Source organism: Nerophis ophidion, linkage group LG10 (assembly GCF_033978795.1).
Source record: "Nerophis ophidion isolate RoL-2023_Sa linkage group LG10, RoL_Noph_v1.0, whole genome shotgun sequence".
Classification (NCBI taxonomy): domain Eukaryota; kingdom Metazoa; phylum Chordata; class Actinopteri; order Syngnathiformes; family Syngnathidae; genus Nerophis; species Nerophis ophidion.
In genome coordinates, this window is record NC_084620.1 from 328,816 (window position 1) to 345,794 (window position 16,979).

The 16,979-nt window shown below is 39.9% G+C and overlaps 1 protein-coding gene across 2 annotated transcripts; it reads right to left on the reverse strand.

Annotated features, from left to right (window-relative positions):
* Window positions 1-302: 302 nt before the first annotated feature.
* On the reverse strand, window positions 303-16,893 carry tigarb (TP53 induced glycolysis regulatory phosphatase b). Of its 2 annotated transcripts, none has more exons than XM_061911956.1 (6): window positions 16,781-16,893; window positions 16,542-16,579; window positions 13,395-13,516; window positions 13,226-13,303; window positions 13,036-13,146; window positions 303-3,983 (listed from the first exon to the last, which is right to left on the reverse strand). In XM_061911956.1, the coding sequence occupies exons 1-6, from the start codon at window positions 16,810-16,812 to the stop codon at window positions 3,600-3,602; spliced, it is 765 nt and encodes a 254-aa protein (XP_061767940.1). In that variant the 5' UTR covers window positions 16,813-16,893; the 3' UTR covers window positions 303-3,599. The 2 variants fall into 2 exon arrangements, with proteins under 2 accessions (XP_061767940.1, XP_061767939.1); XM_061911955.1 differs by having other exon boundaries at window positions 16,542-16,589; window positions 16,779-16,871.
* Window positions 16,894-16,979: the final 86 nt, after the last annotated feature.

Consider the following 16,979-nt stretch of genomic DNA (forward strand, 5'->3'; position numbering starts at 1 on the left):
ACTATGGACTGGAATTTCACAATATTATGCTCTCCAAGGTTTCTCATTGCCATCCCACTGGGTTGAGTTTTTCCTTGCCCTGATTTGGGATCTGAACCGAGGATGTCGTTGTGGCTTGTGCAGCCATTTGAGACACTTGTGATTTAGGGCTATATGAAAAAACATTGATTGATTGATTGATTGATACGGTGACTGAGCTGCCAATTTTTACTGTAAAATTTTTTTTTTTTTTTTTTTAATAAAAGTGTAATGCCTTGTATACTTTTTCTAGCGCTTCGAAACACACGAACACAACGGAAACATTTGCCATTTAATGAAGAGTATTTATTTATTTAAATACATTCTTTATTTATGCTATTTATACATACAGTATATAAGGAATGAGTGTTGGAGCAAAAATAAACTCAGAAAGGTAAACACAAAAACATGCTGCGTTCAAGTGAGTGTTCTTCAGATGCATGTACACAGCAGTATGGTAGTACTCGCCAGGTAGGTATAGTGAGTACTTCTAGTAATACTCACACCTGAAGTGTGATGTGCATGGGTAATTGTGGAGATTTTATAAACAGTTAAAGTGTACAGTACAATAAGGCCATCAACCAAAGTATGGCAAGTCCCTTCCTTCCTCTCTCCTACCTCCTTCATGCCTAAATACGTCCTGATTTACGACATCCCACGTCCCTGTGACAAGCACCATCTCTCCACGCTACATCCAAAAAAAAGAACTCCTAAACATTTGAACTAGAACCTTGTTTTTTTTTCACATTAAATTGTTTGAGCAAAACAAAAGTTTTTTTGCAAGTTTGCCTGTCAAGCACAATCCTTATGTAGGACATACTGTATGTCTGTCTGTTTTATGCATTCTAAATTGTAAAGACACTTTAGCAAAAGTCAGCTAACAATGCACCCGATAGGAGTCGCTCTATTCAGTCTATAGAGTGCTTTAAACAAAAAACAAACATCCAAAAGCCTCCATCGTCGTTTTATATACAGTGGGGCAAAAAGGTATTTAGTCAGCCACCGATTGTGCAAGTTCTCCCACTTCAAATGATGACAGAGGTCTGTAATTTTCATCATAGGTACACTTCAACTGTGAGAGACAGAATGTGGAAAAAAAAATCCAGGAATTTACATTGTAGGAATTTTAAAGAATTTATTTGTAAATTGTGGTGGAAAATAAGTATTTGGTCAACCATTCAAAGCTCTCACTGATGGAAGGAGGTTTTGGCTCAAAATCTCACGATACATGGCCCCATTCATTCTTTCCTTAACACGGATCAATCGTCCTGTCCCCTTAGCAGAAAAACAGCCCCAAAGCATGATGTTTCCACCCCCAAGCTTCACAGTAGGTATGGTGTTCTTGGGATGCAACTCAGTATTCTTCTTCCTCCAAACACGACGAGTTGAGTTTATACCAAAATGGATACATGGATGATACAGCAGAGGATTGGGAGAATGTCATGTGGTCAGATGAAACCAAAATAGAACTTTTTGGTATAAACTCAACTCGTCGTGTTTGGAGGAAGAAGAATACTGAGTTGCATCCCAAGAACACCATACCTACTGTGAAGCATGGAGGTGGAAACATCATGCTTTGGGGCTGTTTTTCTGCTAAGGGGACAGGACGATTGATCCGTGTTAAGGAAAGAATGAATGGGGCCATGTATCGTGAGATTTTGAGCCAAAACCTCCTTCCACCAGTGAGAGCTTTGAATGGTTGACCAAATACTTATTTTCCACCATAATTTACAAATAAATTCTTTAAAATTCCTACAATGTGAATTCCTGGATTTTTTCTTCACATTCTGTCTCTCACAGTTGAAGTGTACCTATGATGAAAATTACAGACCTCTGTCATCATTTTAAGTGGGAGAACTTGCACAATCGGTGGCTGACTAAATACTTTTTGGCCCCACTGTACACATACTGTACTGTAGTAACAACACCTTCATAATAACATGTCATATTTACCTGTTTTGCTCATTTTAAGCATACAGCTGCGTATTGATTTCATAGACGCATCACATTTGAAGTTCCTTTTTAACAAATATTGCTAAGGGCTGAACAAGATGTACAAACTACAAACAATCGCTTACTGTACAATGTCTGCTCTTACTGGGATGCCAATTCATGGGATGTTTATATCTTTCTGCTTAGATGAATGATTTATCATAATCTTTACGTAGGTTTAAAAAAATTTTAAAAAAAGGTTGCATGTCAAAGTTGACCAACTTGTCGGTTTATGTCCACATCCTTCTCGCATCCGGGTGAGGGGCATGATTTATAATCTAGAATTAACTCTCACCAATCAGAGGCGATACAGCAGCTCACCAGCTTTAGCAGCACAAACTATTTAGCTCTCTGTGATCAATGCGCCACTAATAATAAACCGTCTGCGTTAGCACTTACAATAACAACATATTGTAAATTCAGGTCAAAACATGTAAATGGGAGTATTTTTTTGAGGGATTTTATGGTTGTAAAAGTGTGCTCCCATTAGCTGCATTGTTAGCCACCTGGTGCTCGCCAAATTGTACGATTTAGAATTGTTTGACATTGATTTGATGAGCAAAAGTCCCAAAAGAAATTGCAGTTCCCCTTTAATAGTACACCATAACTAAACACAAGTAAAAACTACAAATACCTCTTTTAAATCCATTGGTTTTTGCTCTCAGTCCAGAGAATGTAAACAAAAATATTTGAAGAAAATAAAAATATCGATCTAATCACTCTTGTAAATAAAAATATCGATCTAATCACTCTAGTATCGATCATATACTGATACTGATTTACGAATCAACCCTTCTTCCCTTCACGTAAAGCCTGGCAGTGGCTGCTAAACAGCAACAGGGGAGACCAACAGTTGTTCTACTATGCTCTTTCTGACCCTCATTAAAGCGTTTATTCATTTCCTGCTAACATCTGCTTCCTTTCCGCTGTGACGCGCTTCCATCTTCACTTCTCAAACTTTATACTAAGCAATTGATTCAAGTTACTTTAGCAGCTAGCTTAGCCATTAGCTCCTTCTTGCTCGTCCTAGCCTCTTTGAGCCTGGTCTTACAGTCCTCCAGTGATAATACTACTTGTAAGAAATGCAGTTCATTTGCCGCGATAGAGGATTATTGACTTAGTTGGGGCCTCTTTTTCTTCCGGCCGGCAAACTGAGCATCGAAAATAGGAATTGACTTTAAAAAATGTGGACATTTCTGGGAAAACCCGAAAGTAAGCCCCGGTTCTCAACGATGCCCAAACCTTGTGTGTATTTTTCTTGTCTGTGCTCGTTAGTACAAGAAAACAAACATAGGTACAAATAAGCCACCATGAATCAGCTCATTTTTACTTAAAAATTAAAAAATATATAAGTTGATGATAATAAAGACGAGTGAGACATCCAAAGATGTATTATAGTGACCTTTTGTCTCATGTTTCCTTTTTCTATTTACGTAGGCAGTATTGTTCATCATTATTGTAGTATTTACTACATGCAAACTACTGCAACAGATGAGGTCATGTTGCATTGATTGCAATAAAGCGAGACAGATCAATAAATAGATGATCGATTATTACCCTGTGAGAATCTGGAACGCTCCCTGATGATGTTAGACGTCAGACGTGAGCTTTTCCAGGTGGTCCTTCCTGTTGGCGAAAATGCAGCGAGCGGCGTGTAGGACGGGCCCGGACGAGGACGCGCGGAGAGTGATGACGAAGCGGCTGATGCCCGTGTTTGGACACGGAGACAGCAGCTGAGACGTCTTGTAGGCGGCGGGCAGCGAGCAATTCAGATCATCCAGGAAGTGACGCATGGCCACGCGGATGTAGGCGCCGTGGCTAACCACCAGCACGTGGGCAGATGACTCCCCCGTGACCACCTCCGTCGAACCGGCGGGAGTGTCCTCTGATGCGGCTGTGGGCGACCCCCAGCCCCGCCCATCCTGCATCTTCGCAAAAAGAAGCTTCAGGAATTTTTGGAATCGAAGCTTTACCTGGAAGGAAGAAGCACGACATCAAAAGAAAGACATTAAAATAATCAGGCTGTCTTATATCTTATTATATTAATAGAATAGAACATACGTAAATATACATACACATTTATACACAAATACACATACCTGTATACAGTACACGTGTATGTGTGTGTATATGTGTTTGTGTCTGTATATAAAAAATATGTATATACATATGTATGTATATATACATATGTATATATATATATATATATATATATATATACATATACATATATATATGTCCCACGATTCGATTCAATATCGATTCTTGAGGTGGCGATTCGATAATATATCGATTTTTTTTTATTCAACGCGATTCTCCATTCAAAAACGATTTTTTTCCCGATTTAAAAGGATTCTGTGTTCATTCAATACATAGGATTTCAGCAGGATCGACCCCAGTCTGCTGACATGCTAGCAGAGTAGTAGATTTTTTTTTAAAAGCTTTTATAATTGTAAAGGACAATGTTTTATCAACTGATTGCAATAATGTAAATTTGTTTTAACTATTAAACAAACCAAAAATATGACTTATTTTATCTTTGTGAAAACATTGGACACAGTGTGTTGTCAAGCTTATGAGATGTGATGCAAGTGTAAGCCACTGTGACACTTTTATTTTTATTTTTATAAATGTCTAATGATAATGTCAATGAGGGATTTTTAATCACTGCTATGCTGAAATTATAACTAATATTGATACTGTTGTTGATAATATTCATTTTTGTTTCACTGCTTTTGGTTTGTTCTGTGTCGTGTTTGTGTCTCTTCTCAGTTGCTCTGTTTGTTGCAGTTCTGAGTGTTGCTGGGTCAGGTTTGGTTTTGGAATTGGATTGCATTGTTATGGTATTGCTGTGTATTGGTTTGTTGGATTGAAAAAAAAAATAAAAAATAAAAAAAAAAACAATACAAAAAAATGAGAATAGATTCTGAAACGCACAACGTAATCAATTCGATTCGTATTCGAATCTATTTTTTCCCACACCCCTAATATGTATGTATATACTGTATATGTATGTATGTATATATATATACTGTATATGTATATATATATGTATGTATATATATATATATATATTTGTATATATATATATATATATGTATATATATATATATATATACATATATATATATATGTGTATATATACACCGTGTATGGCAGTATTTTGCTCCACCTCCATCATACTTTACCAAGCCAGGAATCCTCGATTACATTTGTGAACGGAACAAAAGTTGGCAAGAACCAGGATAGCCCAGTGGTTAATTAAGACTGTTGATTTGGAATGATGGGTGCTCGGTTCAATTCCCACTGTGGGGGGCAGTATTTTGTTCTCCTCCATCATACTTTACTTAGCTGGGAATCCTATATGAATGGAAAAAAAATCTGGTTTTGACAAGACCCAGGTGGTTAAGACTGTTGACTTGGAATGTAGGGTGCTGGGTTCGAAACCTGGTTGGGTTGGTATAAACTTAGAAACTCTGGCTGGAGGCATCAAGGGTGACATATTGTGGCTCTGTCACCTCTCCTATGTAATGTTAACATAATTAATTCAGTTACATTTTTTTAAATCCAATTACAATGAACCTATCTTATTGTAGTCATACCCAGGAGAGCTCATTGGTCAACGCTATTTGTTATTAACGTTTTACTCCTATTCCCACCCACCTTAGGAATTACACTCACACACACACACACTCATAGGTAACCCTGAGGTGTCTTCATTGACTATTTGACAATTTATTTTGGGATTATTATTATCTTTAGCATTTACTTAAATGTTCAACTATATGTTAATCAAGCAAATAGCACATAACATTATTCTGTGTAGGGGAGATGAAACACCCTGAAATGTATATCGTCTTGACGCCATACAACCAAATGACTGATTACCTGTGCGGGGTATGAACCCAGTATCTCTGTATTGGAAGCCCACAGTGTTGACCATTGAGTTATCCTGGGTCCCCACCATGGCTGGATTTTTGCTCATATACAAATGTAATCAGTGAACTATGACAAAGGTGAAAGGAAAAACACATTTGTCTATGTGGTGGATTTGAACCCAGGAGCACTGACTGAGGCAGCAGTCTTAACCATTGAGCTATCCTGGGTCTTATTGCACCCACATTTTTCATAATATACAAATGCAGTCAGTAAACTGAAACAAAAACAAGATCTTCCATGGACTTTAACCCAGTGGTATTGAATGAGAGACAGCAGTCTCAAACATTGAGCTATCCTGGGTTCCATCAATGCTTGATTATTGCTCATATACAAATGTAATCAGTGAACTATGACAAAGGTGAAACAAAAAATATGATTTCCCAAGTCATGGATTTGAACCCCTGCGATGAGGTGACACAGTGACTTGTATATACAGTATATATACTTGTACCGCGCCTTCCGCCCAATTGTAGCTGAGATAGGCTCCAGCGCCCCCCGCGACCCCAAAGGAAATAAGCGGTAAAAAATGGATGGATGGATGGATGGATTTGAACCCCATAGTCGTCCAAAATTCAACCAGAAACTTGCTATAGAAGCTTGTGGATAGTTACCAAAAGCGCCTTATTGCAGTGAAACTTGCCAAGGGACATGTAACCAAATATTAACTTTGCTGTATGTATACTTTTGACCCCGCAGATTTGGTCTCATTTTCAGTAGACTCATAATAAATTCATAAAAAGAACCAAACTTCATGGATGTTTTTTTGTGACCAACAAGTATGTGCTCCAATCACTCTATCACAAAAAAATAAGAGTTGTAGAAGTTATTGGAAACCCAAGACACACACACACACACACACACACACACACACACACACACACACACACACACACACACACACACACATACACGCCATGTCTTTTCTTCGTTCTTCTGCTTCGTCTCTGTTATGTTTTTGAACATTACTACTTGCCGTAGTTTTGAAGCAGTGCATGATGGGAATCCCGATGTGTGTCAGTGTATTAACGTGCCGGCTGCAATAAACACACGCTGAGAAATAGCTCCGTGCCTGCCAACTTTATGGGTTATAGATAAACCTATGGATAACGGAGACATATATAATATTCTCCTTTTCAGGTGAGAGAGGACGCTAAAGGCAGTGCCTTCAAGGCATGCCCCCAATATTGTTGTCCGGGTGGAAATCGGGAGAAATTCGGAAGAATGGTAGCCCCGGGAAATTTTCGGGAGCGGCACTGAAATTTGGGAGTCTCCCAGGAAAATCGGGAGGGTTGGCAAGTATGCCTGCAGCACTCACTGTTACATCATTTGTAGGCGGGCGGCCCTGTAAAGACGATGTCGCGCTCTAGCGGCCACAAGGAAGACTGCTCACGTAAAGGCCAGGAAAGACATCATCTTGTGATTTTTAGCCAATTTATTGAGGAGAAATTGTTGAGGTACATTGTGTGGTTGCACACGGGGACAGTGGGGGAGGAATCTAGAACACAACCAACAACAACATTGTGGTGGTACCTCATAAATTAAAAATTCCACTTATTTTCAATGAAACTGCTGAAAATCAGTCAGATGAATATCAACACCAGCTTGGATGATCATTTAAAAACAACATATTTTTATAACCTATACAAACTAATAAACTCATGTACTAAAACTGTAGTTGTTGTCATTCATTTCCCCTGCCTTCATTGCAAATAATTATATGATAATAGTAATGTTATACTATTCCAATATTTACTGTTACTTGCTATAACGCAAGCAATGTGACACGATTAGAAAAGGACATCAATTGTGAATCGAATATTAATAAAGTAACTGCTAAATAAGAGATGTGTGGTGTTCCTGTAGGGATAGACCGTGAGGACTCTTTCTGGGACATCTTCTGGATTGTCTGCATGTTTTTAAAAAGGTACATTTCCTACCTCCAACAAGCATAAAAATGAATCCATCAATAACTAATAATTAGGAATAACAGCTTTAGAACGCTTGTCAACACGTAACACACCTCCAATGATCGGTCGGATCTAAACACAGGGAAAGTAGACGAATTCGGTGCCAGGAGATCTTAGCCACTTCCTCTGGAATAAGTTTAAAGACCAAGCAAACACAAAAAACAATTCCATATTCTTCTCTTAATTTCGTCATTAGTAAACCTTGCGCGACTGAGCAGCAGATACGTGGCGCAGTGGGAGAGTGGCCGCGCGCAACCCGAGGGTCCCTGGTTCAATCCCCACCTAGTACCAACCTCGTCACGTCCGTTGTGTCCTGAGCAAGACACTTCACCCTTGCTCCTGATGGGTGCTGTTTAGTGTGTGAATGGGTAAATGTGGAAGTAGTGTCAACGCGCTTTGAGTACCTTGAAGGTAGAAAAGCGCTATACAAGTACAACTCATTTAAATGTAAGGGCAGGGACAACTGATGTGACCAGGAAGTGTGCCGTAGGCTAGACTGTCCCAATTAATATCACTCCAGCTGCTATATATATATATATATATATATATATATATTAAATTAGGGTAAATTAAGATAACATGAACAATATGTTGCTATCTACAACTCATATTTTGTATTAACACTGTAACAACAAAAAAAGGGTTTGCATTTATTATGGGCTATTTACATTATGAAGTGAAAATTTTGCTCAATATTAGTATATTTTAATATATAATGTCATTATTACAAATTATTTTACTCACTGATCTACTGCAGGTCAGACCAATTCTTGTTGACATTTGTTAAACTAAATTATGTCTCAAATTCTTCTGGAGATATGAATTAATCTGCCTCTAATTGGCATGTGAAAAATGTTTTACACAAGTTATAAAAATAATACATATGTATAATATGTCTGTAAGCAGATGAAGCATCAATTTGATCACTATCCTAACTTCAGTATGAAGAAAGTTTTGACATAAAATATTATGCTGGCATTCCATACTGTTTTACAAAAAAGCTAAAAAATAAATCTATAAAAACTTTATCATTTCTCCCAACTTAACGACATATGTAACACTTTTTCAGCATATGGAAACCGTTTTTTGTTTTTAATTATTCTTAGGTGACCTGAAATATCTACCGTAACTAATGTAGCACACTTATCAATAATCAGTCAGGATTTCGCAAATACAGAGCTAAATTTTGCAAATCATCCACATTTTGGCCAATCCAGTTTGTGCCAGCAGCACTCAAACCCACCTCAACTGTCTAACCAATCAATAATAACAATAATAATAGTATAAATACAGCCTTTTGTGGTGTTGGTTTTCCAAACTTGTTTACACATGTGTAAACAATAAACATGCCAGCAGATGGAGCACACTGTTGGATGTGTCTTACAGTTAATGAACAAAGAATATATTTAAAATAACTTTAATATTAATAAGTACATATATTGTACAGTATCTCACAAAAATAAGTACACCCTTCCATCATTTTTATTACATACATCTTTTTAAGGGAGTATATTACAAATGAAACTTGGGAGATACTTTAGAGTAGTCTGTGTACAGCTGCTTTACAATGTGTGATCTCTATAAGATTTGTATTGTCTACTGGTCTTAAGTATAAATTATTTTTAATTGTAAAGGTCATACCAAAGACTATAAAAATGGGAGCCATTACCTCCCTGCTTGGCACTCAGCATCAAGGGTTGGAATTGGGGGTTAAATCAACACAAATGATTCCCGGGCGCGGCACCGCTGCTGCCCACTGCTCCCCTCACCTCCCAGGGGGTGATCCAAGGCATGGATCAAATGCAGAGGACACATTTAACCACACCTAGTGTGTGTGTGACAATCATTGGTACTTTAACTAAACGTTTAAAAGTATAATTACATTGTTTCTAATATCGGCCTTGCTGCAATGCAAGCGCCCATGTTATCATGGGCCAATTTAATGGGTACATACTCTTTTATTGGATGGATGTGCTTTGAGACAAACACCAAAAACACAAGACTACCTCCTCTTGTAGCTCAGCCATATTTTCCCTTTGCTGCATGTTTAATGTCTCATTTTGTTCACACACTTCTTTACTACGCTAACTTTTACTTTAACCCTCGTTAAAAAAATGTTATGTCCAATACGAAGGTCCTGAGTTCAATCCCGGGCTCAGGATCCTTCTGTGTGGAGGTTACATGTTCCCCCTGGGACTGCATGGGCTCCCATCGGGTAATCCGGCTTCTTCCCACCTTCAAAAACATGCACCTGGGGATAGGTTGATTGGCAACACTAAAGTGGCCTTAGTGTGTGAATGTGAGTGTGAATGTTGTCTGTCTATCTGTGTTGGCCCTGTGATGAGGTGGCGACTTGTCCAGGGTGTACGCCCCTTCTGCCCGAATGCATCTGATATAGGCTCCAGCACCCACCGCGAGCCCAAAAGGGACAAGCGGTAGAAAATGGATGTTATGTTCCCCTTTATTACTGATGTTGGATAATCATCTGTAGATAATGGTATTATTACTTTATCATTATTCTTTAAATATGATTATAAATGATAAATGGGTTGTACTTGTATAGCGCTTTTCTACCTTCAAGGTACTCAAAGCGCTTTGACACTACTTCCACATTTACCCATTCACACACACATTCACACACTGATGGAGGGAGCTGCCATGCAGGGCGCTAACCAGCACCCATCAGGAGCAAGGGTGAAGTGTCTTGCTCAGGACACAACGGACGTGACGAGGCTGATACTAGGTAGGGATTGAACCAGGGACCCTCGGGTTGCGCACGGCTGCTCTCCTACTGCGCCACACCGTCCCCCCAAGTGTTATGGTTCCCTTTATTACTGAAATAGGATAAGCAGCATCCTAGGGTCACGCTGCAAACAACACCAAACCTCGATAGAGGGCCGCCTAAAGAGAAAAGCTGCAGTCTGAGCGCCAGTTGTCTGCCTGCCACTAGTTTTTGACTTGTCTGGATTTAATAGCGTTACGTTCTTTCTAGATGGCAAAAAGTGCCTTTTGAAAAATGCACACAAAAAAGATTTGCTTTTGTGCTGCTCGTGTCATGTGATCCAAAAGTGATATATTTGTAGTAGCCAGGGCTCCACGGCTTTTGAAAGGACATTTTTGGGATCTTTAAAGAGACCCTGGTCTGAAGACCGAAGTGTAGGGCCACAACAAATGAGTGAAATAGGGCCCCACCATGCACTGTCTGAGAGACACAAGTGTCACCCCGGGTGAAGAGTCAGTTTAGCTAGAACCAACTAGCCCCTGGCTGTAGAAAAACACATAAGGCACATTTTCTCCAGATACTGTGCCAAAGGTGCACATGCAATCTACTGAGGTGGCAAGTTATAATGTGACACTTAGTTAAATCCAGATGAATGCATCTGCTAAATGTTGCTTATAAAGTACATTCATAGAATATATTCATAGAATGGCAATTTTCCACCAATCCGTGGCCTCTCAACTGCAAAGCCCTGCCCACATATCTGCTGCTCATGTCTACATATTTCATACTGCGGAAGAAGGAAACATGAAGGATGACAAATGAGAAATAATGCCGATTAAGTTGCTAATTGTACAAATGTTGGCTCAAAACGTGTGATGGTGCATGGTGTGTTGAATAAAGACGTAGTTGGAAAATTGTCAAAATTAATCTGTTCTAAAAAATATTTCTTAAACGTGAGCTAAACAATGACACCAACATCCAAGAGAGCTAAGCGGTTAAAAGCGTTGGCTTCCATAAAGGGGTAATGGGTTCCATTCCCAGTCAGGTCGTTTGGTAACTTAAAAATCTCCTAAGTTTTGTTTCGCCTCCAACGTAGTTTATAAAGACGGGTCTTCGGTTACATTTGTCATTGGTGCCTTGAATCTTCCCTCAAGAAGACGAAGGATAGATCAGTGGTTCACACTTGGACACCAACAAGAGGTACTGGGTTCAAATCCTGGTCCGGTACCGAGGTAACAAACAGAGCTCCAATGTGTTGTTTCACCTATATTGTAGTTTAACTGACACAGGGGTCCTCAATTATATTTGTCATTGGGGCCCGGAATTTTCACTTAAGAGCTACTGTGTTTTACATCCGTCATAGTTCACTGATTGCATTTGTATGTGAGCCGAAATCTTGTCTCAACAGGACCGAGAATAGCTCTCAGTCAGTACTACTGAGTTCAAATCCATAACTTGGAAGATCTAGCTTTCTGTTTGCATTAGAGCCAAAATCATACAGGGGTACAGGAGTACCTGCTTCAAATCCCAGTTGGTTTGATAAGTAACTTGGGTTCAAAATGCCAAATATCTGCGCAGATAATTAGCCCTGTCGACAATCGGTCGATCTCTAGTAAGTACTTCCATCCTGTACTTCCATCCACTTTTATTCTTTGGCTTTTAACACTACGTGAGTTGTGTGGTCCTCTGTTGTCCTCTGTTTTTTATGCACTTTTATTTTTATTTTACTGTTTTAATTGATTTTACCCTTTAAAATAGTTTTTAATCATATTTGTTTTTATATTGTTTTAATTGGTTCTATTTTTATTCATTTTTTGTTTTATTCAGTCATTGGTGGAGCATAATATTGTTTTTAACATGGCTGTGCAGCACTTTGGAAACGTTATTGTTGTTTAAATGTGCTATATAAATAAAGTGGATTGGATTGGATTGGATTGAAGACAACAGTTGTAACTCCATTGCCGCCATTTTTGCCCCGAATACTTTTGTGTGGTGGAGCGATGTGTTGTTCTCAAACAAACAACCTTTTGAACTGCTTTAAGTGAACCTTGAGAATCGATTACTATCCTATTGTACACATTAGTTCAGTGTTCACACAGAAGAGCCGTTCAAAATATATGATCATTCGGCCACAGAATAGCAGGTGTTTGCTTCACATCTTAGACGAGCCACCCCTGGTTTAGTGGTATGTGGGTAAATTAAGCAGTAACCCTCCTGATTGGTGGAATCTAGCCCTGCCCACAAACACCTCGCCACCAACCAGGCGAGTGGGCAGGTCAGAATGAGGGGTACCTGCCAATTGACAAACCCCGCCCCCAATTGCTTCTCCACTATTCAAGAGTGTGGTTGTGTTAGGGGCATGGTCACTTTTATTTAAATATCAGGGCACTGACTCACCTGCTCCAGAGTCTCCCCTCCTGGAGGCGTGTAGTCTTGGCACGACCGACCAGCAGCGTTGGCCATGTTCTTCATGTCCTCTTTGGGGCGACCTTCGGCGACCCCGAAACCCTAACAAGGAACAAACAAAATGGCGACTCAGAGGAAGCTGCTCACACTTACATACGAGCTTCAGGAGAACAGGCCTCACCCTTTCTCTTAGCAAAGGCTCCTGCTGCATCTCCACGCCAGGTGAGCAAGTGTTGTGAGCCATGATAAGTGTAGCGGTCTAGTGTGGAAATGAAAGTGTATATATATATTCGATATCATTTTATCATAATACAGTCAGACATCGGGAAAAGGTAAAGGTGTGGAGATACCTGCACGGCCCGCTGAAGGTTACTGGCGAACACCTGGTTAAATGGGACGTCTGCTAGGTAACGACCAACGGCTTCAGCCTGCTGCACACCTGTGTCTGATAGTTCGGTGTCCACACCTTGGCCTGGAACACAAAGACCATCAAGAACCCCCAAGTCTGAAGATTTTGTTCAGAAATATATGCCACAGGCTAGTAGAGGCTAATCTCCCATCTTTATTTATATTAATTTGCTATGTTTATATTTATATCTAGTGATATAATGTAAAAAATGAGATCGGTAGGTTGTGAGTTCAAACCCTGGCCGAGTCGTACCAAAGATTATAAAAATGGGACCCATTGCCTCCCTGCTTGGCACTCAGCATCAAGGGTTGGACTTGGGGGTTAAATCACCAAAAATGATTCCCGGGCGCGGCACCGCTGCTGCCCACTGCTCCCCTCACTTCCCAAGGGGTGAACAAGTGGATGGGTCCAATGCAGAGGACAAATTTCACCACACTTAGTGTGTTTGTGTGACAATCATTAGTACTTTAAAGGGGAACATTATCACCAAACCTATGCAAGCCTCAATATATACCTTGATGTTGCAGAAAAAAGACCATGTATTTTTTTAACCGATTTCCGAACTCTAAATGGGTGAATTTTGGCAAATTAAACGCCTTTCTGTTTATCGGTCTTTTAGTGATGACGTCACCGAGGTAATACACCCGCCATTTTCATTTTCACATTACAAACACCGGGTCTCAGCTCTGTTATTTTCTGTTTTTTCGACTATTTTTGGGAACCATGGAGACATCATGCCTCGTCGGTGTGTTGTCGGAGGGTGTAACAACACTAACAGGGAGGGATTCAAGTTGCACCACTGGCAGACCCCCATTGAATTTGCCAGTGTCTGCACATTTTACCGGCGATGCTAAGACAGACATGGCACAGAGATGTATGGATAACCTGCAGATGCATTTGCAACGATTAAGTCAACGAAATCACAAAGGTGAGTTTTGTTGATGTTGTTGACTTATGTGCTAATCAGACATATTTGGTCACGGCATGACTGCCAGCTAATCGCTGCTAACATGCTACGCTAATCGATGCTGACATGCTATTTACACTAGCTGTATGTACATTTGAAACTAGATACCCACATTTAATGCGAAACAAACACTTACAGATCGACGGATTTAAGTTGCTCCAGTGTCACAAGATGCGAAAGTCCTGATCGTTTGGTCTGCACATTTTACCGGCGATGCTAATAAAGCAGCGATGCTATGGGCCACTTCATTGGGTACACCCACGCTATGGCTGAATAGCGTCAAAAGCTATTCACTCAATAGCTTCAATTTCTTCTTCAATTTCGTTTTCGCTATCTGCCTCCATACTCCGACCATCTGTTTCAATACATGCGTAATCTGTTGACTCGCTTAAGCCGCTGAAATCCGAGCTAATGTCGCTATATCTTGCTGTGGTAACCGTCATGTTGTTTGTATTGGCAGCCCTGTATGACGTCACAGGGAAATGGACAGTCGCATCGCAAGTAGCGAAAATCAAGAACTTTAAAGCTTTTTTTAGGAATATTCCGGGAGGTGTAAAATTTTGAAAAAACACTTAGAAAAATAAAACAAGCCACTGGGAACTGATTTTTATTGTTTTTAACCCTTTTGAAATTGTGATAATGTTCCCCTTTAAAGGCCTACTGAAAGCCACTACTACCAACCACGCAGTCTGATAGTTTATATATCAATGATGAAATCTTAACATTGCAACACATGCCAATACGGCCGGTTTAGTTTACTAAATTACTATTTTAAATTTCCCGCAAAGTATCCTGTTGAAAATGTCGCGGAATGATGACGCGTGCGCGTGACGTCACCGGTTGTAGCAAACATGTTCTTCCAGCACCGATCACAGCTAAAAGTAGTCTGTTATTAATCGCACAATTACACAGTATTCTGGACATCTGTGTTGCTGAATCTTTTGCAATTTGTTCAATTAATAATGGAGACTACAAAGAAGAAAGATGTTGGTGTAAAGCGGTGTATTGCAACCGGCTGTAGCAACACAAACACAGCCGGTGTTTCTTTGTTTACATTCCCTAAAGATGACAATGAAGCTTTAATATGGAACTGAGCGGTCAAGCGAACATGGTTCTCTACCACATGCCAACCGGCAGGTTTCGGTGAGAAAATTGTGGTAATAAGTCGGCTCTTGCCGTAAACATGAGCGGAGCTTGTGTCGTTCCTCCTGCAGCTGTCAAAGAGGCAGCTGCGACTTTCTTGGCTCCTCCGTGGCTTCCCTCAGAGACACTGCCGGTCACCACACCCCTCCGACTTTTAGGTATGACTATATAATCTCACTAAAACACTAGTAACACAATAAGCAGATAAGGGATCTTCCAGAATTATGCTAGTAAATGTGTCTAATAACATCTGAATCGCTCCCACTGCCCTCGTCTTTTTTTTTTCTAGTCCTTCACTCTCACTATCCTCATCCACAAATCTTTCATCCTCGCTCAAATTAATGGGGAAATTGTCGCTTTCTCGGCCCAAATCGCTCTAGCTGCTGGTAGCCATTATTGTAAACAATGTGCGGATGTGAGGAGCTCTACAACCAGTGACGTCACGCGCACATCGTCTGCTACTTCCGGCACAGGCAAGGCTTTTTTAGTAGTGACCAAAAGTTGCAAACTTTATCGTCTATGTTCTCTACTAAATCCTTTCAGCGAAAATATGGCAATATCGCGAAATGATCAAGTATGACACATAGAATGGACCTGCTATCCCCGTTTGAATTAGAAAATCTCATTTCAGTAGGCCTTTAACTTTACGTCATGTCCGAAAAATGGTTCTCATGTTTTTTGTTTTTAAATATAAATATATAAATATATATATATATATATATATATATATATATATATATATATATATATATATATATCCATCCATTGTCCAACACTGGGTGTAGTACGCAGTGGTTTTATTGTGAAGGCCAGAAGTTTGCTCTTTGTGATTGGAGCATTTGGACAAAGCTCCACGCACACACAACCGACTTCTGCCCTTCACAATAAAACCGCTTCGCGCTACTTCCTTCGCTGCAACAGTACGAACAAAACAAATGTCTCCCAAAACGTCTTACACAAGACTTCAAATACAAATACCTTGCAATAGCTTGTCCTTGTTGTACTGTGTTTCTCCACTGTGTGAACACATGAAGGAAAAAAAAAAATCAAATTTAGCACAATGGCACGCTAGCGAAACAGACGACCTCGCAAAACATCAAACACGTGAAGAAGCTTCACTAAAAAGCGCCACCTGCGCCCTAAAACATGTTTTAATCGACACAATAGGTCATATAGTCATGTCTCAGATGAGAGATTTGTAATAAAAAAACACTTACTGGCGAATGAAGGTTAAACTAAACGTAAACATTTTCCGGCACTGAACTACTTCCTGGCTCGCTCCACGCAGCGAGATATGACGCAGCCTACTACGTCATGACGTACATCATCAGCGTGCGCCGCCGCTGCTCCATTCGTTTGCGCATGCGTACACGGAATACTGCCATGTTCCTAAAAATATCCCGGTTTTGCTGAAAA